This window comes from Eleginops maclovinus, chromosome 20 (assembly GCF_036324505.1).
Source record: "Eleginops maclovinus isolate JMC-PN-2008 ecotype Puerto Natales chromosome 20, JC_Emac_rtc_rv5, whole genome shotgun sequence".
In the NCBI taxonomy this organism is placed as follows: Eukaryota; Metazoa; Chordata; class Actinopteri; order Perciformes; family Eleginopidae; genus Eleginops; species Eleginops maclovinus.
Window position 1 is genome coordinate 30,344,239 of NC_086368.1, and position 25,927 is coordinate 30,370,165.

General features: G+C 44.5%; 2 protein-coding genes across 3 annotated transcripts in view; one reads left to right on the forward strand and one right to left on the reverse strand.

The window, feature by feature from the left end:
• The window catches only part of LOC134882913 (nuclear factor 7, brain-like), a 5,262-nt gene extending 2,781 nt beyond the window's left edge, over positions 1–2,481 (forward strand). The window contains exon 3 of one of the 2 annotated variants that reach the window (XR_010168203.1): positions 2,228–2,444. Coding sequence is in view for 1 of the 2 variants with exons in the window: in XM_063910926.1 (XP_063766996.1) it covers positions 2,228–2,304 (77 nt within the window). In the remaining variant the exon portion in view is untranslated. Of the gene's footprint in view, positions 1–2,227 lie in introns of both variants that reach the window. The other variant, XM_063910926.1, reaches the window with a different exon arrangement.
• Positions 2,482–6,304: 3,823 nt separating this feature from the next.
• mmp24 (matrix metallopeptidase 24) overlaps positions 6,305–25,927 on the reverse strand; it is a 41,353-nt gene continuing 21,730 nt past the window's right edge. The window contains exons 4-10 of the mRNA XM_063910924.1: positions 23,087–23,186; positions 22,491–22,695; positions 15,547–15,708; positions 14,797–15,008; positions 12,086–12,224; positions 9,810–10,076; positions 6,305–8,354 (exon numbers count right to left, since the gene is read on the reverse strand). Coding sequence (XP_063766994.1) covers positions 7,990–8,354; positions 9,810–10,076; positions 12,086–12,224; positions 14,797–15,008; positions 15,547–15,708; positions 22,491–22,695; positions 23,087–23,186 — 1,450 coding nt within the window. The 3' untranslated portion in view covers positions 6,305–7,989. The remainder of the gene's footprint in view (positions 8,355–9,809; positions 10,077–12,085; positions 12,225–14,796; positions 15,009–15,546; positions 15,709–22,490; positions 22,696–23,086; positions 23,187–25,927) is intronic.

The window sequence follows — 25,927 nt, forward strand, 5'->3', positions numbered from 1 at the left end:
TGTTCTCCTTAGCAACATCCTGTTCTCCTTAGCAACAGTCTGTTCTCCTTAGCAACATCCTGTTCTCCTTAGCAACAGCCTGTTCTCCTTAGCAACTCAATAAAAACACATTTTCCAGAATGAAGTTTCAACTTTATTGACATTTCATTGTAAACAGAACATGGGGTTATTGGTATAGAATTGGCGAGGGACAGTAAAACCAAACCAAACATTGACAAAATAATCTTCTCTGCTGCAGTTAGGATAACGTTTTGAATAATCAAACTTTGTCTCATTAAATAATACAGAAATAAAAGTGGAATTAAAGTAAAATGGTCAAAAAGTCATCAACATAAACATGCCTATCAACCATAAGCATTGTTACAAAATGGTCGAATGTTATGTTCCAATAATGAGGAATCTCATCTTAAAATGAGACAGAAATAAAAATACAAAACTTTCAAAGCTTTTGTTGGTCTTCATATTTACATGAGCTGATATTACCCCTCCGCCTGGGGGGGGGACTTCCAGATGACTCTATAAAAACTGAAACCCGGATAAATGGTGCATCTTTCAGCATGTAAAGAAGTGAGCCAAGGTCCAAGTTTTTTCATTTAGATTTTATAATCAAACCATTTAGTCAAAAAACCCAAAACCAAACAAAAGCAGAAGGTATTTACAGAAACGTTTCTTTGTCTTCATAAGAAAAAGGAACTGAATCTCTCTTAAAGCTGAGTCTGATCAAATCTCCCTACAAGAAGAGCTAGAAGTAGTCGTGATATTATCCAAAGAACTTTAATATATACTTCAGAAAGTCTGCCCAGACTACCTTTGATATGTTTTTATTCACCTATGCATATATATATATATATATATATATATATATATTTGCTTTTTAGGAAAAGAGAACTTTAGAAACTAAAGGCAACAACAGGCAAGTTAAAGGAAGACTCAGCCACGAGAAGCCACTCCAAACTCACTCGAGTACAAACTCAGAACAGTACTTTTAATTATAGAAATCAGATTTGGACCAGAGGTGGAGAAGTACTCAGGTCTTGTACTTGAGTAAAGTAGTAGTACTCAGGTCTTGTACTTGAGTAAAGTAGAAGTACTCAGGTCTTGTACTTGAGTAAAAGTAGAAGTACTCAGATGTTGTAGTTGAGTTAAAGTAGAAGTACTCAGGTCTTGTACTTGAGTAAAGTAGAAGTACTCAGGTCTTGTTCTTGAGTAAAGTAGAAGTACTCAGGTCTTGTACTTGAGTAAAGTAGAAGTACTCAGGTCTTGTACTTGAGTAAAGTAGAAGTACTCAGATCTTGTACTTGAGTTAAAGTAGAAGTACTCAGGTCTTGTACTTGAGTAAAGTAGAAGTACTCAGGTCTTGTACTTGAGTAAAGTAGAAGTACTCAGATCTTGTACTTGAGTAAAGTAGAAGTACTCAGGTCTTGTACTTGAGTAAAGTAGAAGTACTCAGATCTTGTACTTGAGTAAAGTAGAAGTACTCAGGTCTTGTACTTGCTAGCTAGTTTGAATGGCTTTGTATACTGCAGGGTAGCTGCTGGATTTACTGCAGGGGAACTACAGTCTGATTTAAGGGAGATTATATTTACCATCATTGATCCTAATCTGCCTAGCAACTGAAGGTGTTCAATAATTAAAGTTGATTAAAAGTACACAGTCAGAATAACATGGAATTACTCAAATTAAGTACGAGTACCTCAAAATTGTACTTAAGTGCAGTACTTGATTAAATGTACTTAGCGTTACTTCCCTCCTCTGGTCCGAACCCAAAAGGGTGATGAGTGGGAAATGGCAAACTGTTTATACTAACGTGTGGATTGTGTGTAATAAAACTTTTACTTTGAGTAGAAGGCAAAATGACATCTTACAAACTATGGTCAAAGTCATTCTACCCACACGCTGGACTTAGAGGTGTACTGGTCGGTCCAAATGTCACTGCATTACACAGATGTCCACACCTTCCAGACATGTTCGCACAACTAAAAGACAAATCTGCTTCATTGTGATTGTAGTAATGGATTGAAAGGAGTAGTTTTCGGAATGTTCCGTAAATACAATCCACGGTAAGTCTCAGGGCTGTTTGGGAGTGACTCAATCAGAAAGCTGAGTCTCTCTTTGAAGGCAACTCACTGTTGGCCAAAGCCACCAGAACGTCACCAGACCCGGGACGAAGTGACCCCTCCACGCTTTCTCGAGACGCTAAACTGAAACTTTTCTGTGTTTCTTTTAGGTTTTCTTCTGCCTGAAACTAAGCTCCTTCCCTCCTCTTCTGAAGCGCCATTAAAGGACGCCCAGTCAGTGGTGTGAAATATCCAAAGAGAGTGAACGTGAACAAACACGAGGATCGAATGGTGCCATGTTTGGAGAAGTCTCTAGCGCTTGTTTCAGTTTGTCCCGGGTCTGCGTACAATAATCTTCAGAGGACCCTTCGCCCTCTAAATGAAGAACTGAGCTGAATAAATACGTTTCAAACCAAAAATCTCCTGTACATATATGTTGTCTTTATGTTAGTCTTCATGGATGGGCGACAGTAAATCACTACGGTATGTTTTCTTCAAGTACCTCTCTTCCATTTCCACTAACAGACATCAGCTGAAATACACTGTACGTTTGTAAACGGCTATTCTCTGCGAAACTCAGTAAATATATACACAGTTTCAGACTTTTTCTCCCTCTTCTCATCTCGTTTTACCTGCTGTTTTAACACCCCTTCTTTTAAACCCTTGTATAACACATTTCCCTCTCTTGCTAACGACTGCAGGCCATTTAAACATCTCCAACGCTTCCTTCGAACAATCATTTCTTATGAGAAATTACATCCCCATACAAAAAGCACCAGCAGTAATATCTCAAAGGACATTTCTCTCCCTGTGTTCCTGCAGTTTTTGCACTTTGTAAATTGGGAAAAAAACTAAAACGCATCAAAACCAGGTGATGACGTTTCATCAAAGATCACAGTTCAGCTTAAAATAATTAAGATAAGTCAACGTATACTTTTGGTTTCACACAGGAGTGAAACCCACCCCCTTATGCTTGAACAGCTTGGTTAATTAGAGACCAGAAACAAACGTCTGGGCGTGACGGTAGCTCACTTTTACAGGGGGGCCTCCCATACGCTAAGGTAAGAAACAGCCAAGAAAATACCAAAGTAATCCGGGAGGAAATACCTGTACCTTGAAAAAGTTATCGACATTGTAGATTTGTTGTACAAATCAATGATTTAAACTGCCTTTAATATAAAAGGGGCGACAGAAGCCTAAACTAAAACGTGCAACCAACCAGAAAGCTGCCGGCTTTAACGCCTCAGAAAATCCCCAGCTCTAAGAGAAGCTCTCTTCCTTAAAACATCCACTGCTGAAGTGCCGTGAAGCAAGGCACTTAATCCCCGATTGCATCAGTGCAGCGTCTCAGGAAGAGAAAGGTCTTTTAATCTGCCTGCAGGAAGTCGCTGTACGCCAGGTACTGTCTACTGAATGAGCACCGAGGACAACAACGACGGTGTGTGAGATTACACTAGGTTTACATGTGGGAGTGGGTGGAATAACTGGTGAATTGCCCCCCCCCCCTGCTGGGACTCTTGCCCTCATGTGAAATCACACTGTTACAAACCTGTATTACATTTACATCATATCCTTTCTCCCCTCCTATGAAGTAATAAGTGCACTAAAGCAGAAACCTGAAGTGTATTTCATCAGAAACTAACTGAAACATAAACCGTCCAAAATGTGAGAACCATAAACTCCTTCGTCCATCTTTCAAAGTTGTGTCGAGCAGTTCTGTCTGGACTCTAACGAAAGACAGAACTCGGTCTGAGAGGCAATTTTTCTCAAGATAGACATTCATGTTTTCCTCCCGTCTGAACGCGTAGAGGCTGAAAGGTCAAAGAAGCACATGTCTTACTCTGCGTTTACTCTTCCCCTCGAGAACACACTTAGTTTTTTCTCCTATCCGGCGCCGTAGGGATATTGAACGACATCGATTTGCGCTGACTTGCTCTCGACAGCAGCAAGTAATTGCACACATATACGGAGGGGGAACACATTCAATTACTGCAGGACGGAGAGCTCGGTGAGTAATGCAAAGACATCATGTTCCCGTTCACATGTAACGTAACCTCCAGAGTGATGTGGAAGGTACAGTTACTCCAGTATTCCACTTCAGTTTCATTCTGAGGCACTTGGGCCTTTCCATACTTCTACTCTACAGTTTGGAGGCTAATATTGTACTTTTTATTCTACGGTAAATTAGTAAGTGAGTTTTGATTTTTACTCGTAGCAGAGTGCCACTTTTATTTGAATACAACGTACGTCTTCCACCACTGGGAGTGATGCGCTGCTGCAGTATCAGCTGTGGATATTTATAGTGTAGTGAATAATATCTCCTCACAACGACAGTGACTCAACGCGTGATCTCCTGCCTGGGGAGGGAGGTCGTGGATGGGGGACTCCAGAACCCCTCTGGATATCCGTCTGGCCTCTAAATGAACCGTTATGAGTCACAAGGGAGTTAATGACATTTAAATGAGCAGCTTGTGTATTTGGATTAGTTAGAGCTGCAGTGCTGCCGTTCTGGAAGATGTGGTGAAGATATCAGTGGTACTGTAAGTCAGATGTAATGTGCATGTATCCCCCTAACCCTACACGGCCAATAGAGAGCTGCACGAATGAGTCAGCATTTTAGCTCTTAATGTTTTTCTGAATGGGCTTTTGGGAAAATACCTGAAGTAAAGCGAAGATTGTTTTGTTGTACGACTTCACGACTGGCTAACAAGAGTCTAAATGAGAGGACAAAATGCCATCACGCCCAACATTAGCCTCCTTTAGCTTAGCGGTGGTGACGTGAAGTCATGTGACCGTGCTGTAGTTCCTTTATAGTCCAACATTAGCCTCCTTTAGCTCAGCGGTGGTGACGTGAGGTCATGTGACCGTGCTGTAGTTCCTTTATAGCCCAACATTAGCCGCCTTTAGCTTAGCGGTGGTGACGTGAGGTCATGTGACCGTGCTGTAGTTCCTTTATAGCCCAACATTAGCCGCCTTTAGCTTAGCGGTGGTGACGTGAGGTCATGTGACCGTGCTGTAGTTCCTTTATAGCCCAACATTAGCCTCCTTTAGCTTAGCGGTGGTGACGTGAGGTCATGTGACCGTGCTGTAGTTCCTTTATAGCCCAACATTAGCCTCCTTTAGCTTAGCGGTGGTGACGTGAGGTCATGTGACCGTGCTGTAGTTCCTTTATAGCCCAACATTAGCCGCCTTTAGCTTAGCGGTGGTGACGTGAGGTCATGTGACCGTGCTGTAGTTCCTTTATAGCCCAACATTAGCCTCCTTTAGCTTAGCGGTGGTGACGTGAGGTCATGTGACCGTGCTGTAGTTCCTTTATAGCCCAACATTAGCTTTTTACTTCAGAAATCATACAGTGTTGTTAATATGCGGAGACTTTCCTGCTGAACTAAACGTGTGAGTATTATAAACGTTTGTTTGACACAGAGATTATTTTCTGACACAATCCAATAGAAAAGTCCCATTGGCTTTTTGTGGAAGGAACCCTTAGTTAACTATATTCTGGTTTGCCCTACAGAGAAAACCCCACCCCTGCACCACTGTATTGGATAAATCCTTTCATTAAATCGGAACATGGCAACTTCCTCATACTGGCAGCTGCTTCCCAAAACACTTGTGTCACAATAAATGTCCATGATTGCAAAATGGGTCAGAAGTGCTAAAGAGAGCAACAATTACAGTTTACAATTGTCTTAGTTCACAGGTTGTTGTACCCTGTAAATTAAATTCCTTGCTCACAGAAACACATAAAACCTCTTTCTTTAGAACAGAAATAAAACAAGGTGTCAGCAAATCCTTCTGAGGCAAAAGTGGAGCATTAAGAGCCAAAGACAACTAGAAATGTTGGCACTTTTTGATGAAAACTGGAGAAAAATTACAAGCTCCTTAGTTTCAACCAACAATTAAAGCACTTATTAAATCAAAATGTGGGACGAAGATAGAGGGAAAGACAGATGGATGGTGAGAGGATTAAAGCGTGGGATGTGGAGGACGAGTAGCCCCTGTCAGAGCTTTGTGAACAGAAGTACTTCATTAAGCTTGGTCCACGTCGCCTTGCTGCAGACCGCATACTAATACAGACCCACATATATCCGCTGTGCACCCCCCTCCTTTATTTCCTCCCTTTTTGCAAATCTCTAATCCACTCACACGTTGAGGAGCAGAGAGAAATACAAAGACGAGAGTTCAAATACCTCAGTCAGGGCCCGTATTTACCAAACCTCTAAGAATTACACTTAAAAACTCAATCATCAATTAAAGAAGTTGTTTTAATTGAGACACATTTATCAATCAGCAGTGTCATCCTACATGCCATGCTCATTATTAAGAAAATTGCATTGATCGAAAGTGCAAAATGTGTCATTTTAAAATCCAAAAGACGGATTTTCATAATGTTTATCCTTCATATCACAGCTGACAATTAATACAAATATATTACAATCTGTACACAAGCATTTTCATATGTTTGTAGTATATAAAAAGGGATCAATTATTAGGAAATTGGCCTAATTGGTAAAAACAAAAAGAGAAGAGAGAATTAAATGTAAGTTAAAGATACAAGACACTAAATAACTGTTGTTGTTTGTGAATGAGCAGCTTGTGTAATTCAATAAGTTAGAGCTGCTGTTCTAGAAGAAGTGTTTCTGTAGATAAATGCTTCCCTTTTTGTGCATGCATCGCTGTTTCCTGCAATCATCCAATGGAAAAATCCCATTGGCTTTTGTGGAGGGAACCCTTGGTTAGCTAAATTTTGGTTTGCCCTACAGAAAAAACCTCCATCAAATTGTATAAATCCTTTCAATATTGTAATAAATATAAAATAAATACATTTTGTTGTTTTTGTGGTTGTTTGTACACCTGCATTAACATCCAATCACAGAAAAACAGAATGAGGTTACAATCATCGTCGTAGCCAATCTTATTTTGGAAAATCTCTAAAAACATCTGAGACATTTATTTTGAAGTTTGTGATTAAAGGAAAATGTAAAGGATTTTTATTTTAAGTCAGTTTGTCAGTTTGATAAATACGAGCCCCGGTTTCGTTCATCTTGTCAAATAGGTGCACATATGTTCTGAGACGGAGGTAAGGCTGTTAAAATGTCTCTATGCCGACGACTAGCTGTTTTACAACAACACTCCTTCAGTCGACGCTGGGAAAAACAAAGCAGGGAGTTTAAAGTTGACAAATTCTTTAGTTAATGCTGACAAAGATGCTGTTTTATTGTGTAGAACAAGAGCGAGAAAGGGCCTCTTTGACACCTTGCAGGGCCATACTATAAATAAATACACATTAAATCAAAAGATCAGGAGAGAGATCCTTGGTGGTTTAGTTTGTATATGGCCTTTCTACCTACAGGTTTTCTTCAAGTTTGATTTTGTATTTTCTTTCCTCTGGATGTTAAGTTGAAGTAGTTCACGTGTACAAGTTGTTGTTCGGACATACTTGGAGGTGGCTTTAAGGAGCATATTCTTTCAGCCCCGAATCCTCTTTCTCTTTTTCTTCATCTGAGAAGGAGAGTTGTGTTGTAGGTCCGAGAAGTCAGAGTTCAGTGTGGCTGATGAGACCCGGTTTCACTTAGAGAGAGGTGTGTTTACTGTCCTTATCCAATCAGATCCTCCAGGAGTCTTTGTTGACTTTGTGCTCACGTATCCTAGCCATTGCTATCCTTCCCCGCTGAGGAACGGGAAAAAGCCAAAATCGGACCACATGCCGGTTTACACTTGTGTCACAAGATAGGCACGAACTTCTCTCTAAGACTGATCCAAAGTCTAAACCTACACCCATTTTCACAGTACGCCTTTTCATCACAAGCTAGCACAATTAGCGTCTTTCAGCATTGACTTTGCATTGTTTTTGTTGCTAGCATTCCTGGCCGAAATCCAGCTGGCTGACAGTCTTCTTTAATCCAGGACCTCTTCAAAGGAGCGCTGCCTGTCATACCCACTCCTGCACAGGGTATTTGTAGTAGTGCTGCGTCATGGTGCTCTGCTGCACTCCTTTGTTTTTAAACTGAAAGATCGTGTACACCAGCACCAGGATGCACAGCGACAGGATGCACGGGATCACGACGGCGATGGCGTTGACCGTCGTCGGGACGTCGTTGATGGTCACCATGATGTCCACGTCGTCGAGCGGCAGATGGCGGTCCCCGCGGTTCCCCTTGCTGCCAGAGCGCTCCATGTCCGACTGATCGCAGCCCATCCAGTCGCGCAGGATGGACTTCGGGTAACCGGGCTCCACCGTCAGCTTCTGGTTGTCGAACTTCCAGTACTCCTTCCCCTTGTAGAAGTAGGTGTAGTCTGAAGAGGGGAGGGATGAGGAGGAATGAACAAAGAATGGTGGGTGTGGGGGGGTCAAGGAATCAGAAAAGGGAAATTAGAGGGTTGCATTTTGTGAGCGGGACAGATTGAAAAGCATGCAACATACAGTATGACACAGAAGATTCAGAATACATAACCTGAACAAGCTGAACCTAAAATCAGTTTAACGTCACAGTTATTCAACTTTTAAGAGGAAACCTGTTTTGAAAACAGGAGTGTATCATCATTTATTTCACAGATTTCAGGAGGTGAAATGAACGACTCGAGGAACACTGAAAAACATCCATCACACCCCCTTTACAGAAATGGGGGTCCTACCCCAGAACCACAATGAATTAGAGACATCTAAAGTTTACGTGATGATAGGTCCCGGGTTCAGATCCCGGACGAGCCCCCAGTTTTTCACGGCAAAGTGGAAGATAGACGGTTTTTGCTCAAAAGAAGGCGGCAGTCTGGGGCCGCGGGATAGCTGCAAATCTCTAATCCACTCACACGTTGAGGAGCAGAGGGAAATACAAAGAGGAGAGCTCAAATACCTCAGTCAGGGCCCGTATTTACCAAACCTCTAAGAATTACACTTAAAAACTGGTTTGAGAGTTAAACTTCAGATCCCCGGAAAGTTTCAGGCAATGTTTCTCCTCCTTTCAACACTGTATGTCTGATATGGAGGGGCCGTCACACTCCCTCTACAGAAAGGGGGTCCAAATCAGACGAAGTGAGAGGTCCAGGGTGGATTTTTTCTCAAGATATACTGAATTTAAACTAATATGCCCTGCTGACGTGGGGGTGCCATCTCACTCCCTCATTAGAAAAGGGGTCCTAACCCAGACCCACAATCACATCTAGCAACATCTGTTTACGTGGAGAGAGGTCGAGGGTTCAGACACCGGACGAACCCCAGTATCTCATGACAAACAATGGACGGGATTTACTCAAGATGTACCGAATTTAAAATAAAAGGTCCCTGCTGACGAGGGGCGGTCAGAATCAGAATACCTTTATTCGTCCCACATTTGTTCCAGCAAGAAAAGAGCCAAAGACTGCTCAAAGTTACCCAATCACAACTGTTGCTTAAAAGCATTTGAATTGAATCCGTGGAACCACACAAAAGCATACTGTGAAATCTGACATCATGCCACCCTGGCCAAATTCCACATGACTACGATCAGTAGCTCAACGTTTGCTCAAGAGCTCACTCTCAGGAGGCGGACACACTCGTTCCCTCCCTGAGAAAAGCTCCCTCTCTAACTGGAGAACATCCGTCAGTGTCCTCGGCCGCCTCGCTCACACCCGGTGACGACAAAACGGCTCTGAAGAAGTGCCCTGGTTCTAAAGGTGACTTCCCCATCGTCTAAAACATTAATTCAATACCAAAAGCCACTAAATCGATCCAGTGGTTAAATATTGGGTAGTTTTAATGAACGCGGTACTCACATCCCTCCCTGCTGATGAAGGCACCCTGCGGTGCGTCCGGGACCCCCTTCCACACGGTGATGGGTTTGGGGTACCCGGGGTCGGCCGTGTTCTTCTCCTCGTTGTAGCGCCAGTACTGGTCCCCTTTGAAGAAGTAGGTCTTCCCGACGGGCTCCCAGCGCAGCGCCGTGTCAATGCCGTCCTTCGGGAGCGAGCTGCCCAGCTCCACCAGGCTGTGGGGGAACCCGGGCTCCGCCGTCACCTCCTTAAACACCCAGAACTTATCTCCTGCAGGCGTGGGGGACATGGGTCAGCACGCTCATTATTACACACATTGTAACATTTATTTTATTTATCATTTAGTGGTTTCAATCCCAGGAAATCCAGAACATTTGCTGACAGACTAACCAGTCGATCTTCTTCCAGGAGGTAAAACACAAACACAGCCAATCAGCTTTTCTTACATTAAGTGAGAAAATGTACCAAACAGTCACTGCCTTCTTCTTCCTGTGCGGCTTAGTGTCCAGTAATTATCGCTCAGAAGATAAGTGTGGGGACTATAACGAGCTAATGGGGAAAAGCTCTTTTGCAAGGCAATTAAATTAGCCTGAGTAAACAGAAAGCCTAATCATCTGACGGGACGAAGAAGACAGGCACTGACAGCGGTCACTGTGTACTGCATGTATTAGAAAAGTACTACAAACAAGAGCCATCAGTACTCGTTTTAGTCTGTGAAGTCAAACTGAACTGAGTTACTCTGAACTCTGGGTCGCTCACAGCCTCTGGATTATTTCACATGCTGTGCACGCCATCTCCTACATCTCAGACGGTAAAAATAGTTCCAAAATGAAGCGCTGTGAACCGGAACAACTACTGAGTGTTCCCTCTTAAGTCCCTGAGAGCAGAAAATAACCTGCACACACACACACACACACACACACACACACACACACACACACACACACACACACACACACACACACACACACAAATGAGAGAGCGAAGCTATTAATATCTGCTCCTGGCTGGCCGAGATAGCGGATAGGACACTCCATCAGAAGATGTTGGTGAGTGAGCGAGTGAGTGAGAGAGAGACAGAGAGAGAGAGAGAGAGAGAGAGAGTGAGAGAGAGAGAGAGTGAGTGAGTGAGTGAGTGAGTGAGTGAGTGAGTGAGAGACAGAGAGAGAGAGAGAGAGAGAGAGAGAGAGAGAGAGAGAGAGAGAGAGTGAGTGAGTGAGTGAGTGAGTGAGTGAGTGAGTGAGTGAGACAGAGAGAGAGAGAGAGAGACAGAGAGAGAGAGAGAGAGAGAGACAGAGAGAGAGAGAGATTGAGTGAGAGAGAGACAGAGAGAGAGACAGAGAGAGAGAGAGAGAGAGAGAGAGAGTCCACAGTCAGCCGCGGGGGGGTTAGGGAGGTTTCATACACAGTTTCTTTTACTTCAGGTTCCCCGGCTGCCCGGCCATGCTGTATCTCACACTCTTTATTAAATATATTCCAGGAGAGGGGGGGTGCAGAGAGCCGGTCGGGGGCTCATCGCTCTGCAGCAGAGGGAGCGAAACCAGCTGATGTTTCAGAGAGACGCTGCGAGAAAAACCCCGCAGAACGGACGGAAAGGAAACCGACACACAATGAAAACCTCAAGAGAAAATATGTACGGAAGAGGATTAGGGTCAAATGTGATTTTTATTTGATCTAGATTTGACCAAAAGATTTTTTTTAAATGGATGGGGGGGGGGCTTCTGCATTTACAGTCAGAATTAAGAGAAAACATTTTTTTCTGGATTTTATTAAAAAATCTGAGAATTTTCAACTTTTTTTCTCAGAATATTTAAAAAACATTTCTAAATTTTCATTCAGATTTTTTCTCAAAATGTTAACTTTTAACACCTTAAACTTTGTGTCTTAATAACTAATTACAGACGCAAACTACACGTCAGAAGAGATTCCATCATCCTAACTTTGTTCTCAAACTCGTTCTTGGGTCACGATTCCTGAAGTGTCCCTACCTCTGCAGACTGCTTGGTACCTGAGTGCTTCTACTAATGAATCCAATCATACTCTTAATTAGAAATTACAAATAATGAAAAAGAAACACTCACTTAGAGATTACCGGGGCGGTGTGCACATTCAGAAATAATTATGCTCTGTCAGGGGTCCTTGAGAGCTTTGAAAGGCGCCCATAAATAAAATGCATTATTATAATTAAGAAATCGACTCATTCTGAGCCTGCAGTAGATACCGGCTGACCGGAACAGCGTCTGCGTCTGTGCAGGACGTCTTCGTGGTTTTCCTCGTACCTTTGAAGAAGACGAACTTCCCGTCTGATCTCTCGTAGGCGGCGTCGATGCGAGGCGGCAGGCCCTTCCAGAACTGATCGATCTGCATCGGGTAGCCCTCCTGCACCTTGTTGTTCCGCAGGCGCCAGAACCAGCGGTCCTGCAGCACGAGGAGGAAAAGCATTCTGTCAGAAACATACGGAACCTTTATGATCCATACATGTGGAGCAATCCCCCGACAGCAGCCTCTCATTTCTCCTGAAGAGGCCTGTCTGTCCTGCAGTGTGTTCTATAGATTCAGTGCATGTAAATGGTCTGCAGAGGCTAAAATCCCTGTTCCTGTCCCACTCTACAAATCCTTTATTGACTGAGGTAAAAAAGCAAACCATTCATTTAAAACATGTTGGTTTGTTTAGGCTTTAAAGAAAATCAATGCATCTCGAGGGAACAGAGACAAGAAAAGTGAGGTGATGCAAGGAAGCAGGAAGGGTGGAGGAAGGAGACGCCAGAAGGAAAGGAATCAAGGAGGAGAGGGAAGAAGAGGAGGAGGAGGAGGAGGAGGCGGAGGAGAAAATCAATCTCATTATCATTCGGCTCTGGTGAATCTAGGACGCATCCACACAGACACACACACACACAGACACACAGACACACACACACACACACACACACACACACACACACACACACACACACACACACACACACACACACACACACACACACACACACACACACACACACACACACCTCATGGTTTTTCTGTGTGAGCCCAGAGAGAGCAAGAAAATCAATACTTCTTATTTCTAGCAAAAGAAACCATGAGCCGAGGAAACATCCCATAATGAGCGCTCTCTCTCTCTCTCTCTCTCTCTCTCTCTCTCTCTCAAATGACGCCCCCCCCCTTTGTTTTCCTGATCGATGATGATGAGTTTGTTAAGATGTGGGTTCTCTTTCAGGGACTAAAACTCCTTTAAGTATGACATGACTTACTGGTGTGTGTGTGTGTGTGTGTGTGTGTGTGTGTGTGTGTGTGTGTGTGTGTGTGTGTGTGTGTGTGTGTGTGTGTGTGTGTGTGTGTGTGTGTGTGTGTGTGTGTGTGAAAGAGAGAGAGTGAGGAGCAGCATAGCGGAGGAAGAGAAATCCATTTTGATGTGTCTGATCTTTAAAGAGAATGTTAGAAAAGGTCACAGACCCTTCTGTCTGTCTGTCTGTCTGTCTGTCTGTCTGTCTGTCTGTCTGTCTGTCTGTCTGTCTGTCTGTCTGTCTGTCTGCCTGCCTGTCTGTCTGTCAGACGCACCTGCTTAGGTCAGGTAGTGACCCAGTTTAAAGGAGCTGATTCATGTAAAATGCATAAGCAGTTTTTATACTAGAGACCAAAATATCTCTGAGTGTTCACAGCTGCTCCCACAGAATGATCCTTTACTGTGTGTGTGTGTGTGTGTGTGTGTGTGTGTGTGTGTGTGTGTGTGTGTGTGTGTGTGTGTGTGTGTGTGTGTGTGTGTGTGTGTGTCTGTGTGTGAGTGATGCTTTCCTCCTCCCTTCCTCCTCCCTCACCTCACCTTTCTTATCTTTCTCCCTTGAGACGCACTGATTTCTTTAATGCCCAAACAACCCAAAATATTCTGAATCAATCGTCTGTTATCCGACCTCAGTTTGATGTTCATCATTATGTAATAGTCTACACCTTAAAGAGGACATAGAGGTGCTAAACTGCTGACTCATTCCTGGGTTTGAGGACTCATCCCTGCACCTCTCTATACAGGCAGTACTGATGGTACCACCGGGCTGATGATATTATCTGCAGTGAGAGAGACATGCTTCCCAACGCGGGCAGCTCCAGCGGGAATCGAGCTGGTAGCGCTCCGGAGCTGCAGAGCGGCCGCACCTCTTAATGTTCAATTAAGCTTATCTAACCCCCCCGAGTCGCCCTGTTTCATGGAGCAACTCACGGCCGCATGACTCATCCTCTGCAGCAGCAGCTATTACACAACAGCTTCTACAGAGTGAGTGAGGGTGTGTGTGTGTGTGTGTGTGTGTGTGTGTGTGTGTGTGTGTGTGTGTGTGTGTGTGTGTGTGTGTGTGTGTGTGTGTGTGTGTGTGTGTGGTGTTTCTCTTTAGCAGAAACATTCACTCTGGATTCGGAGAAGTTTGCAACAATCAAACACTGAGATGAATCCCAGATCTAAGGTACAGTGAGGGGAAATGCTGTGTGTTGAATGTCTGCTTCTTGTCCTTGATGTAAATGCAGCAGCTGTGAAGAAACCTTTCAGACTCGATCGCACGATAAAGTATAATCCTGACGTTAATTTTGACCTCCATACAGAGCCTGGGTTGGACTTCTTTGTGGTCAGAAATGTCATCATGATGTTGAGACTGGAAAATAGCTGCCGGTTCAACTCTGTTTGATGACGTCTTACTCATAAAACTAAGATATCATAATCATTAAAGTGAATCCGATAGAGTGGTGCAGTGATGTCGTTTTTCTGAGTTGGTCCCTGAAGGCAGCATCTCCTGGTCCAATGGGATTCCTCCATGAGGTTTTGGTTTATTGCAGAAAAAAGTGCTTACACGCCTTTCTCAGCAGGATAATCTCCACATATGCTAACGTTAGGCTAGCAACCAAAAACACATTCAGAAACCCATTGACTTCCAGACGGAGGGGCTAAAATGCTGAGTCCTTTCAGGGTATTGGGGACTCATTCCTGCCCCTCTGAGTGTTGTGAGCTCACCTTGAACACGAACATCTCCCTCCTGAAGAAGGCCACGGTGTTGAAGTTCCCGTCGCAGATGTTGGGTTTCCCGTTCCCGGGCAGCGCGGGCCGGTCGCCGGGCGGACGCGCCGGGCGGGAGCGGTCGTGTTTGCGTTCGGAGGTGGAGTGCGTCCGGCGGGAGGGTAGGGTGGGCAGCGGCCGGGTGGGCTCCAGCATGGCTGTGGGGATGCCTGATGGAGAACATCGAGAACATCAGGAGTTAATTTCTGTTAAAGAATGAAACCCCATCAACCATAGAGAAGAAGACGCATCCCATCATTAGAAGCTGTTTAGAGACACAGTTCATTTGAGCTGTTGTGTTTTTGTTCTCATCAGCAGGTCCTGTCCTTTGAGCCTAGAACTTTTTAAACCCTGAAATAGGATATTCATTTGTAAAATATTTTGTTGATCTGTTGCATTTTTTTGTGTTTGCTGTAATATTCATTTTGGCCACACAAAGGTGAGATCGACACTACGCAACGTTTTAAATGAAATGCATATTTTGTCTAACATTACTGTCGGTGTTGAGGATACAAACAAACGCCGAACAGATTTCAGACATGTTAAAGAAAACGGGAATAAGAAATACAATGCAAAACATTGGTCGGTGAACATGTAGCCTCTTGTGGCCAAAATGCGAATTACAACAACAAACACTTTAAAATGCTTTAAGAAACACAGCTGTGGAATTACCCCTTGGCGTGACAGACAGGTAATCTGATTACTCACCGTAGATCTTCTGGATGCCCTGCAGGTCGTCCAGAGGCAGTTTGAAGTTGTGCGTGTCCATGTACTGGTAGAACGGAGCCATGATGGCACTGGGATCGTTGGAGTGCTCCAGACCCAACGCATGGCCCAACTCATGAACCGCCACCAGGAACAAGTCGTTACCTGCAAACAGAGGAGGGGGGGGGGGGGGGGCGACAGGTAAAGGTGTGCAGAGGGAGGAGTAAAAAGGAGGAGATCAAAAATCGCAGGGTGAAACATTTTGAATTTAAACAAATAAGAGCAAATTAGAATAAATATTTTAAAAGTATATAATAAGTTAGAGTTAAATATAAAGGGAAATTAGACAGTAAGACAATTCCTATAAAATTAAGAAGATTAATTACAATGTCAGATAAAAGATAAATAAAGACATTTATCTAGAAACAAAAGCAGTCCAATTTAAATGTCCAATTTTAGATAAAATAAAAATAAATTAGAACATAAAAAGTTAAAATTAAACGTCCAATAAAAAATACAATTGAAATATCATTATAACATCAAGAAGTTACCATTAAAAAAAAGAAAGATGACATCATAAAAGTAAAGATATTCATTCAAACGTTAGAAGTTGAAGTAAATTGTCTGATAAAAGATCAAATAAAACACAAAAGTATAAAGATATTTATATAATTAAGACCTAGTGCCAGGGTCAAAGCCATCATCCCTTTGGATGTTGCTTTAAAATATTTTACAAAACTATTTCACAGCAGAAATCAGAGAGGAAACAGAAACCCAGCGCCCCTGTGTGCTGTGATTGTATCCGGGGAACAGAACAAAGCCTCCTCAATGTAAAAACAACGCAGAAGACCAAGGAAGAGGCAGCAAAAGTGAGCTGAAGTTAGTGTGTGATGCTGCCGGCTCGTCAGCAGGGCGAATTTGAAGCTCACATCAAAAGGAGACTTCGAGGCGACTGTCAGGTCCTGAATCTGAAGCTCCTCCAAACGCTGACGGGGATTACTTCAAACTGTTCTCTTTCGAGTCAGATCCATGCTTTCATAAGTACAACAAGATTTCCAATTCATAATCTGTGCATATATAAATGATGCTGCTTGAAGGTTTTAAAATATGCCCGAGAAAAAACCAATCTGTGGATATTTGCATTCTCCAAAATGGGCAATCTGATGAGTCACTGTGAGGATGTGCTACGGTGGCCTGCAGGTGCCAACGTCTTACGAAGGTCCAAACCCTCCTGGTTATAGGTCACGTTGATGACAGGCCCAAAACTCAGAGTGACTCTGTCTCTGTCTCTGTGTTAGAGTGAGTCTGTCTCTGTCTCTGTGTCAGAGTGAGTCTGTCTCTGTCTCTGTGTCAGAGTGAGTCTGTCTCTGTGTCTGTGTTAGAGTGAGTCTGTCTCTGTATCTGTGTTAGAGTGAGTCTGTCTCTGTATCTGTGTTAGAGTGAGTCTGTCTCTGTGTCAGAGTGATTCTGTCTCTGTCTCTGTCTCTGTGTCAGAGTGAGTCTGTCTCTGTCTCTGTCTCTGTGTCAGAGTGAGTCTGTCTCTGTCTCTGTCTCTGTCTCTGTCTCTGTGTCAGAGTGAGTCTGTCTCTGTCTCTGTCTCTGTCTCTGTCTCTGTCTCTGTGTCAGAGTGAGTCTGTCTCTGTGTTAGAGTGAGTCTGTCTCTGTCTCTGTGTCAGAGTGAGTCTGTCTCTGTCTCTGTGTCAGAGTGAGTCTGTCTCTGTCTCTGTGTCAGAGTGAGTCTGTCTCTGTCTCTGTGTTAGAGTGAGTCTGTCTCTGTCTCTGTGTCAGAGTGAGTCTGTCTCTGTCTCTGTGTGAGTCTGTCTCTGTCTCTGTGTTAGAGTGAGTCCGTCTCTGTGTTAGAGTGAGTCTGTCTCTGTGTTAGAGTGAGTCTGTCTCTGTCTCTGTGTTAGAGTGAGTCTTTCTCTGTGTCAGAGTGAGTCTGTCTCTGTCTCTGTGTCAGAGTGAGTCTGTCTCTGTCTCTGTGTTAGAGTGAGTCTGTCTCTGTGTTAGAGTGAGTCTGTCTCTGTCTCTGTGTTAGAGTGAGTCTGTCTCTGTCTCTGTGTTAGAGTGAGTCCGTCTCTGTGTTAGAGTGAGTCTGTCTCTGTGTTAGAGTGAGTCTGTCTCTGTGTTAGAGTGAGTCTGTCTCTGTCTCTGTGTTAGAGTGAGTCTGTCTCTGTCTCTGTGTTAGAGTGAGTCTGTCTCTGTCTCTGTGTTAGAGTGAGTCTGTCTCTGTCTCTGTGTGAGTCTGTCTCTGTCTCTGTGTTAGAGTGAGTCTGTCTCTGTCTCTGTGTGAGTCTGTCTCTGTCTCTGTGTTAGAGTGAGTCCGTCTCTGTGTTAGAGTGAGTCTGTCTCTGTCTCTGTGTCAGAGTGAGTCTGTCTCTGTCTCTGTGTTAGAGTGAGTCTGTCTCTGTCTCTGTGTGAGTCTGTCTCTGTCTCTGTGTTAGAGTGAGTCCGTCTCTGTGTTAGAGTGAGTCTGTCTCTGTCTCTGTGTCAGAGTGAGTCTGTCTCTGTCTCTGTGTTAGAGTGAGTCTTTCTCTGTGTCAGAGTGAGTCTGTCTCTGTCTCTGTGTTAGAGTGAGTCTGTCTCTGTGTTAGAGTGAGTCTGTCTCTGTGTTAGAGTGAGTCTGTCTCTGTCTCTGTGTTAGAGTGAGTCTGTCTCTGTCTCTGTGTTAGAGTGAGTCTGTCTCTGTCTCTGTGTTAGAGTGAGTCTGTCTCTGTCTCTGTGTCAGAGTGAGTCTGTCTCTGTCTCTGTGTTAGAGTGAGTCTGTCTCTGTCTCTGTCTCTGTGTGAGTCTGTCTCTGTCTCTGTGTTAGAGTGAGTCTGTCTCAGAACTGGAAGTGTTGTCAGTATATCTGAGGGTTAGCTAGCTAGCTCACAGCTGATCCACAGTGACATCAGAAGGAGTCATGTGATCACATTCTTAGAATAAGACCAGAAAACATTTCAGGTGAACAACAACAGAGGCAGTTGTCCACCTCGTCTTCTCCTGGCACAGATATTTTTGTAAAAGTGGCTCTCCATTCACACCAAAACACAGCAGCATTCAAGAACTTCCAACTGTCCAAATCATCTGAGTTAGCATGCATCCTCAGCAGTTCAGACACTTCAAATGTCCTGTTGTGTGCCTCAAACATGATCAGGATTCAGCTTCAGAATACTGTATTGTCCCTTAACTGTGTAGATAAATAGGGAATAGCCTCTTAATAAAGGTGCCGAGCGGTTTCATCCCCCACTAGCTTGGATGCATTAAAGTGTACTCTAAGGGGTTCAGAATTCATTTGGGAATACATCTTTCCTCCCCTCCTCCTCCCCCCTCCCACCTCTCCTTCTTCCAGGAAAGATAAAGATGATTTTACAGCACAAAGATGCAGAAGAGATTCCCGTTGGTCTGTAGTTTTCCTCGGAGCGCTGCGGGGATTTAAACGGCTTCTTCTGTCATGTTGGTCCCGGCAGACGTCTGACCGCCTGCGATAAACACAATGTTTGATATCGCTGCGATGAAACCCGGTCTCTCAAGTAATCCCAGTTGGACGTGTCCTCAGAGCCGGCTTTGTTTAGATCATTTCAAGGGTTTACTGATAAATGATGACCCTTTTGGCTGCTCTCTCCCCCCCTCATCAGCCTGCCTCTGCCTCCTGAGGTGCTTGGACATCTAATGAGCCTCTTAGTCTTGCTGGTCCAGCCATCATTTACTGAACATCTAGCTCCACAAGGTGTTGTTGTGTCTTCAGTGTGTTTGTGCTACTGATAGCTTGGCTTCACTTGAGTCGACCTCATTAAACTCTTCCTGACTGCTGTTGACTTCACGTCGTAATCACACGTTAGTGAAGCACTCACAACCCTCCTTCGGTTAGCCACTGTAACTCCACAGTTGCTTACACTCCTTCTGGTTTTGCTAACCTTAGCTACTTCATGGCTCTTTCCCAACCCTCTCACATGTTCGGTTACTTCCCTACTTCCTTTACTGGTTCAGTGGTAACCGTAGTTTAGTTGCTCGGTTGGAGGCAGGAATAGTTACAATAGAAACCCAGCTCTGCATCTTAGAAAGTAACTCAGCTACAGTAAAGTTAGCCATACCGCACCAGCAAAAGGGAGCATCTGGTAGCCGTCCCCCGGAGACTGGATGACTGTCCAAAAGAAGCTTAACCCGAGACCTGCATGTCTCCACCGTCCCATTCACAGCAAACCATTGACCTCCAGACCTGGTCCCAGGAAGTGATGAAATGCTGAGTCATGGCATGTCTTTTAGCTTCTTCATGATCTCTTCCCGCGTTAGCTCTGAACACTATGAATCTGCAGCTTTGTCACATATGAATGTAACTCCTGTGACAACCGGTTTAAACCCGAGGTGAAGATGAAGCCTGTTTGTCCCGACGCCGCTCCTTCTGAAGCCGATACCGTCAATTAGTTTGCGTAGCATCTGAGATCCTCACCGTCTCCTTATCTGCTCTGTGTGTGTGTGCAGGGATTTTAGAGATATGAGGCGTGTGTGAGGGTGTGCACACACACACTGCTAAACATGTAGCAGCAACACTAACACAACTATTGATTTCAGATGTTTTTATTCTCATTATCCCTGTTTCACTCTTTTGGTTGCTTTTGAATTTCCCTAAAGCTTCGTCCTATCTTAGATGATTTCCTAACAGCAGAAATCTAGTAAATATAATATGAACAGAGCAGAACATGATGCATTATTAGAGGGGTCTGCACCAAACCTTCTCAAGCCCCCAGGAAGTGTTCCGGACTCTGAGGAAAATATTCCTAGTGGCCAAACGGCGGTACTCTAACTTCCGTATCAGTCCGTGACTTCACCGGACCCGGAAAGACTTTTTCCCATTGACTTACATTGGGAAAGAGACGTCTGTAAATCAGAGGGTAATTATTTATTTTGCCCTGAGATTCTCGAGAGCAAAATGTCACAAATTACCCATCATGCTGTCGAGAGCATAGAGCAGTGGAGTTTCCCCTTAACCCCCGACCTCTCGCTCTCGGCTCAGTAGAGTGAAAATAAATGGGCTTTTAGTGCATTTTACTAATGATTTAAATTAGTGTTAGTACCGGGTACTTTATTTGGTGAAAGCGGAAGTCTCTTTCCCAATATAAGTCAATGGGAATAAGTCTTTCTGGGCCCAGTGACATCAGAGACTGACAAGGAGGTTGTAGACTCTGGCCTTCAGTCACAGAGACACTCATCCATGCCTTCATCACCTCCCGTCTGGACTACTGCAACAGTGTCCTGTCTGGACTACCCACCAATGCCCTTAGCAGACTCCAGTACGTCCAGAACTCAGCTGCAAGGGTTCTAACCCACACAAAGCCCTGGCAGCATATCACTCCCATCCTCCAACAGCTCCACTGGTTGCCAGTCAAGTCACGCATCACCTACAAGATCCTCCTGCTCACCTACAAATCTCTCCATGGACTCTCACCACAACACCTCACAGATCTCCTCCACCCTTACACTCAGTCACGTTCCCTGCGGTCCTCTGATAAGGACCTGCTGGCCACTCCCCGCACCAGATTGTGAACTTTGGAGACAGGACCTTCTCTGCCAACGCTCCCACACTCTGGAACAGTCTACCACTCCATGTCCGTTCTGCCCAATCCCTGCCCATGTTCAAAAAGCACCTCAAAACATTTCTCTGCACTAAGTCCTTTCATCCCTCACCCCCACTCCCCTCTTCCCCTCCCTATTTGTAAAGCGACCTTGGGTACCATGAAAGGCGCTATATAAGTTTAAGTTGTTATTATTATTAGTAGTACCGCCGTTTGGCCACTAGGAAACTATTTTCCTCAGCGTCCGGAACACTTCCTGATCCATCAACAGGTTTCTGTTTTGCACCTGGAAGATTTAAGACATCTTCCTCGATCCACCCTTTGGTATACATTCCCGTCACGCATTTTTGAATTTGGATTATTTATGTTGTCCTTTCATCATCCATTGACGCCCTCCTGAGGTTTCTTACATTTGATCCCGTTAACTATGTATTTTTGGGGGGATTTATTCCTGCGAGGGTCTAAGGACCGACTGTAAAGCCCCTTGAGCCTATTGTGTGTTACGTGACATTGGGTTATATAAATCAAATCTGATTGCTGAAGGACGACAGAAACTCGTGAACTGTCACAGTTAGACAAAGCTGCCTCGATGCATCCTCAAAAATATTTTACCGAGGCGTTTTCCCCCTGGAATCAGACGACACACACTCGCTGTAATGTGCAAATGTGGAGCTGCTCTGTCAAAGCTAATTCTCTTTCTTGCTAATCTCTCAAACCAGACACCCAACCCCCCCGCCTCCCCTCCATCACTCCCCCGCTCTATCAACACGTTCGTTATTCAAGCAGAGGGAATCTGGCAGAAGCCATTTGTCAAATAGAGATAGAAGAAGTGCGGAAAGTGAACAAGAGTGAAGTGTTTGTATCCTCCACCGCTTCTCATCCGGAGCTCAGAGAGACGGAGGACAAGCCTCTCATTTACAAATAGGACTGTGTATAGCTGAACACAAATCTAATCACCTGGTATTTCATAGCTGTCATTCACCGGTGTGTACAGGATGCTGATACATGTTGACTTCTAACAGACCATAAAAAATCCAAAGCCCAGGACAGATCCCACAGGGGGGTATCTTCTTTCCTTTGGTATGAAGTTATTGCCGCCCTGCTGACTGGCAAATCAGGAAAGTTGTGACTGGTCAACCTCTTAGAGATGTCCCGCCCCCTTAGCCTATCACGTACAATGTGTTGGAGCGCTAGCCAATAGCAGCACGACTGTTCTATAGTGATGTCACTGTGTTCCGGAGGAAATAAAAGGAGTCCAATGGAGTTGTTTCAGGAGAGTGTGTGGGGGAGAAACCCCCTCTAGACGAACAACGGGGTTTTAGGCTCTGCCGACCATTTACATGCACTAAAACCTACACAGCAATAGGGCCTCTTTAATGTCGGTTGTCTCACCGTCGTGGTTGGCGTTGCCCAGCGTCCAGGGCTCGTCGGAGTCGAAGTGGGTGTCCCCCCCGATGCCGGCGCCGGGGAAGTAGGCGTGGGCGAGGAATCCCCCCTCCCCGTCAAACGGAGAGCTGTCGCCGTGGAAGCCGGAGGCGAAGAAGATCATGATGTCCGCCTCCTTCCCCTCGTTCTTGATCTCCGAGTACGGCACCTCCTGAACGGGAAGAGGAAGTGAGAAATGGTCAGGTCTGTTTGAACTTCCTGTCTGGTTGTCCTGGCCTTGTTGGTTGCACCTGTGCCCCATCAGCCCTGCGTCCCCTCACCTGAGTCCTGGTTTCATTCAGTCTTTGGTGGATTTGCTGCTAGTCCTGCATGGGATGTTCTGTTCTGTTTTGCCTTGCATTGTCTGGATTAAATCTTGACTAACGGTATTTTATGCTTATAGTAGAAGAAGGACAGACGACTAAACAAGACTGTCACTTTTTCTACATTTATTTGACACTTTTCTTTTGGGATTTTATTACATTTTAAACAGATGTTTTTAGGTTCTGCAATTTTCTTTGATTATTCCCATTTTAAGACGGATTTCACTGCTTTCACTGCACCTGGAAGGAGAGCGGGGTGACCGTCTGCCAGACGTTGAAGGCTTGTCGGATCGCCCTCTGTGTGTCTTTCTCTCCCACTTTAGGGGTGAAGTTTGATATGCTGAAAGAAAGAGAGGATAAAACATTACTTCTATTGACAGTATTTTAACATGACTACAGCACACTCCATCAGAACTGAATACAAGATGTGTGTTTGTAAAACAAGTGGAGCAGGAGTGAGTCCTCAAACCAACAAATTACTATTTTTTCCCTCTCTGTCCCGAAGTCTGGAGGTCAATTTTTCTGAATGTGTTTTTGGTTGTTATCCTGAAATAAGGGGACAAGAGATTTTAACGCTTGTTGTGTCTAAATGAGACGACTAAAGGTCATCTTGCCAAAAATTAGCCGCCTTTAGCTTAGCGGTGGAGACGTGAAGTCATGTGACCGTGCTGTAGTTCCTTTATAGCCCAACATTAGCCTCCTTTAGCTTAGCGGTGGAGACGTGAAGTCATGTGACCGTGCTGTAGTTCCTTTATAGCCAAGCATTAGCCTCCTTTAGCTTAGCGGTGGAGACGTGAAGTCATGTGATCGTGCTGTAGTTCCTCTATAGCCCAACATTAGCCTCCTTTAGCTTAGCGGTGGAGACGTGAAGTCATGTGACCGTGCTGTAGTTCCTTTATAGCCCAACATTAGCCTCCTTTAGCTTAGCGGTGGTTAAGTGAAGTCATGTGACCGTGCTGTAGTTCCTCTATAGCCCAACATTAGCCTCCTTTAGCTTAGCGGTGGTTAAGTGAAGTCATGTGACCGTGCTGTAGTTCCTCTATAGCCCAACATTAGCCTCCTTTAGCTTAGCGGTGGTTAAGTGAAGTCATGTCACGTGACGTTGGCCTTCGCAGCATAAACGTTTGTTTGACTCTGTTTTGTTTTGACTTTCTGCAATAATCCAAAATCACATGGAGAAATCCCATTGGCCCAGGGAGATGCTGCCTTCAGGGTCCACTACAGAAATACAATTATGTCTCCCTCACTGTGTAGAAACACTGAAAAATACACTTTTTGAACAAACCAGAGAATAAGAGAGAGGACTAGGAGGGGGGAGGTCAGATGGAGTGACAGAGGGAGAGGGGAGAGTGGAAAAGAGAAGCCGGGAGACGAGAGCGAGATGAAGAGACGAGCGACTATAAGATAAGAGAGCAAGGCGACTTCATTTCACACAATCTGTCTCTCTACAGGAGGCCAATGCTTTTCTATCCAGAGCAGGGGAATGCATTATGGAAATGAATATGAGCCATTACCTATTTCTCATAATTCAACATTCATACATGAGCTCATCAACCTCATGAGGCGAGTACACACGTCCATCTGGAGACGGAAGGAAGAGTTGATCGCTCTGTGTGATGGATTTTATTATTGTGATGGAGTTAAAGAAGCCCTGTTCTGCCTTTCAGGGTCTTCCCTTTCCGGTGGGGTGTTCTCTAGGTTTTAGTGCATGTAAATGGTGTTTGAATCTAGTTTTGATGAGCCTTTTTCTATTCTTTTCTACGATCATTAGGAGAGCAGCTTTTGCCTTTTTAAAGTTTATTTGTGAATCCAACTTCCCGCCCTTAAGTGCGCGTGCACGCATTTGTGTGTGTGTGTGTGTGTGTGTGTGTGTGTGTGTGCAGGTCGCAGTTGTCTGATTTGAGTAAATGGTGTGGAACGATTCGGTAGTGACCTGTGGCCAAAACACATGGATGGTGTGCACACACACACACACACACACACACACACACACACACACACACACACACACACACACACACACACACACACACACACACACACACACACACACACACACACACACACACACACACACACACACACACACAATTGAATTGCACATTTTAACCTTGTATTTATCCGGAGAGATTCAGCCGTGCATATCTCCAACGTACGTCATGTCCAACCATAAGTAACTCTAAATATTACAATACAACACAAAATGCAAACCATATCGGTTTGCTTAAGGAAAGGTAATAGGGTTATGAAAGAGAGATGTATCCTCTGGGGAACATGAACATCTGATAGTTGGGAAGAAACAACAACAACAACAACAACAACAACAACCAGAGTCTCTGCAGGAGAGCTACAGAAGCAGATGTTCCCTCTCTATGTTTCTGCATCTCCTCCTCTTTCATCTCTATCAAAAGTGCTCAGTTTGCAGAAACGTATTCAAAAGATGCAGCCCAAACATCAACATCAAAGTGAACCATCTTCCTTTCAACTCCTTTACCATCTTCCCTCTCCCTCGCTCTCTCCTCTTTTGTTATTCACCTCCCAGTCCTGACGCGTCGACGGATTTTTTTTTTTACACCGTTGCATAATCCTGCAGCTACAGTTTCCAGCTCTTAAACTCCTCTGAAAGTCTCTCTGCATTGCTGTCAGAGTCAGAGCAGAGAGGAAAATCATCCCACTGAACTCATCAAAATCCTTAAATATCACGGCGTTCTCCAGAATCTGAAACACGAGCAGACTAACCTTTGTTCCCCATGTTCTCAGGGAGGAACACGGAGGCTGACAGGTGCAAACGCACTACAATGGCACGTAGTAGAAACACTCTTCAGAACACAGCTTCAGAAAGGATGCAGATATAGAAACTCAAATCAGAACTCACACAGAAACACATGCAGCAGCTCTTCAACACATGCAGCATCTAGAGAACATTCAGCAGAGGAAACATGAGCAGTTTACTAAAAGCTGCAGAAACCAAACGCTGCAAGAAGCTCCAACACAACGGAGACCAGGGGACACTAAAGAGAGACGCACACAGCTGGAGACCAGGGGACACTAAAGAGAGACGCACACAGCTGGAGACTAGGG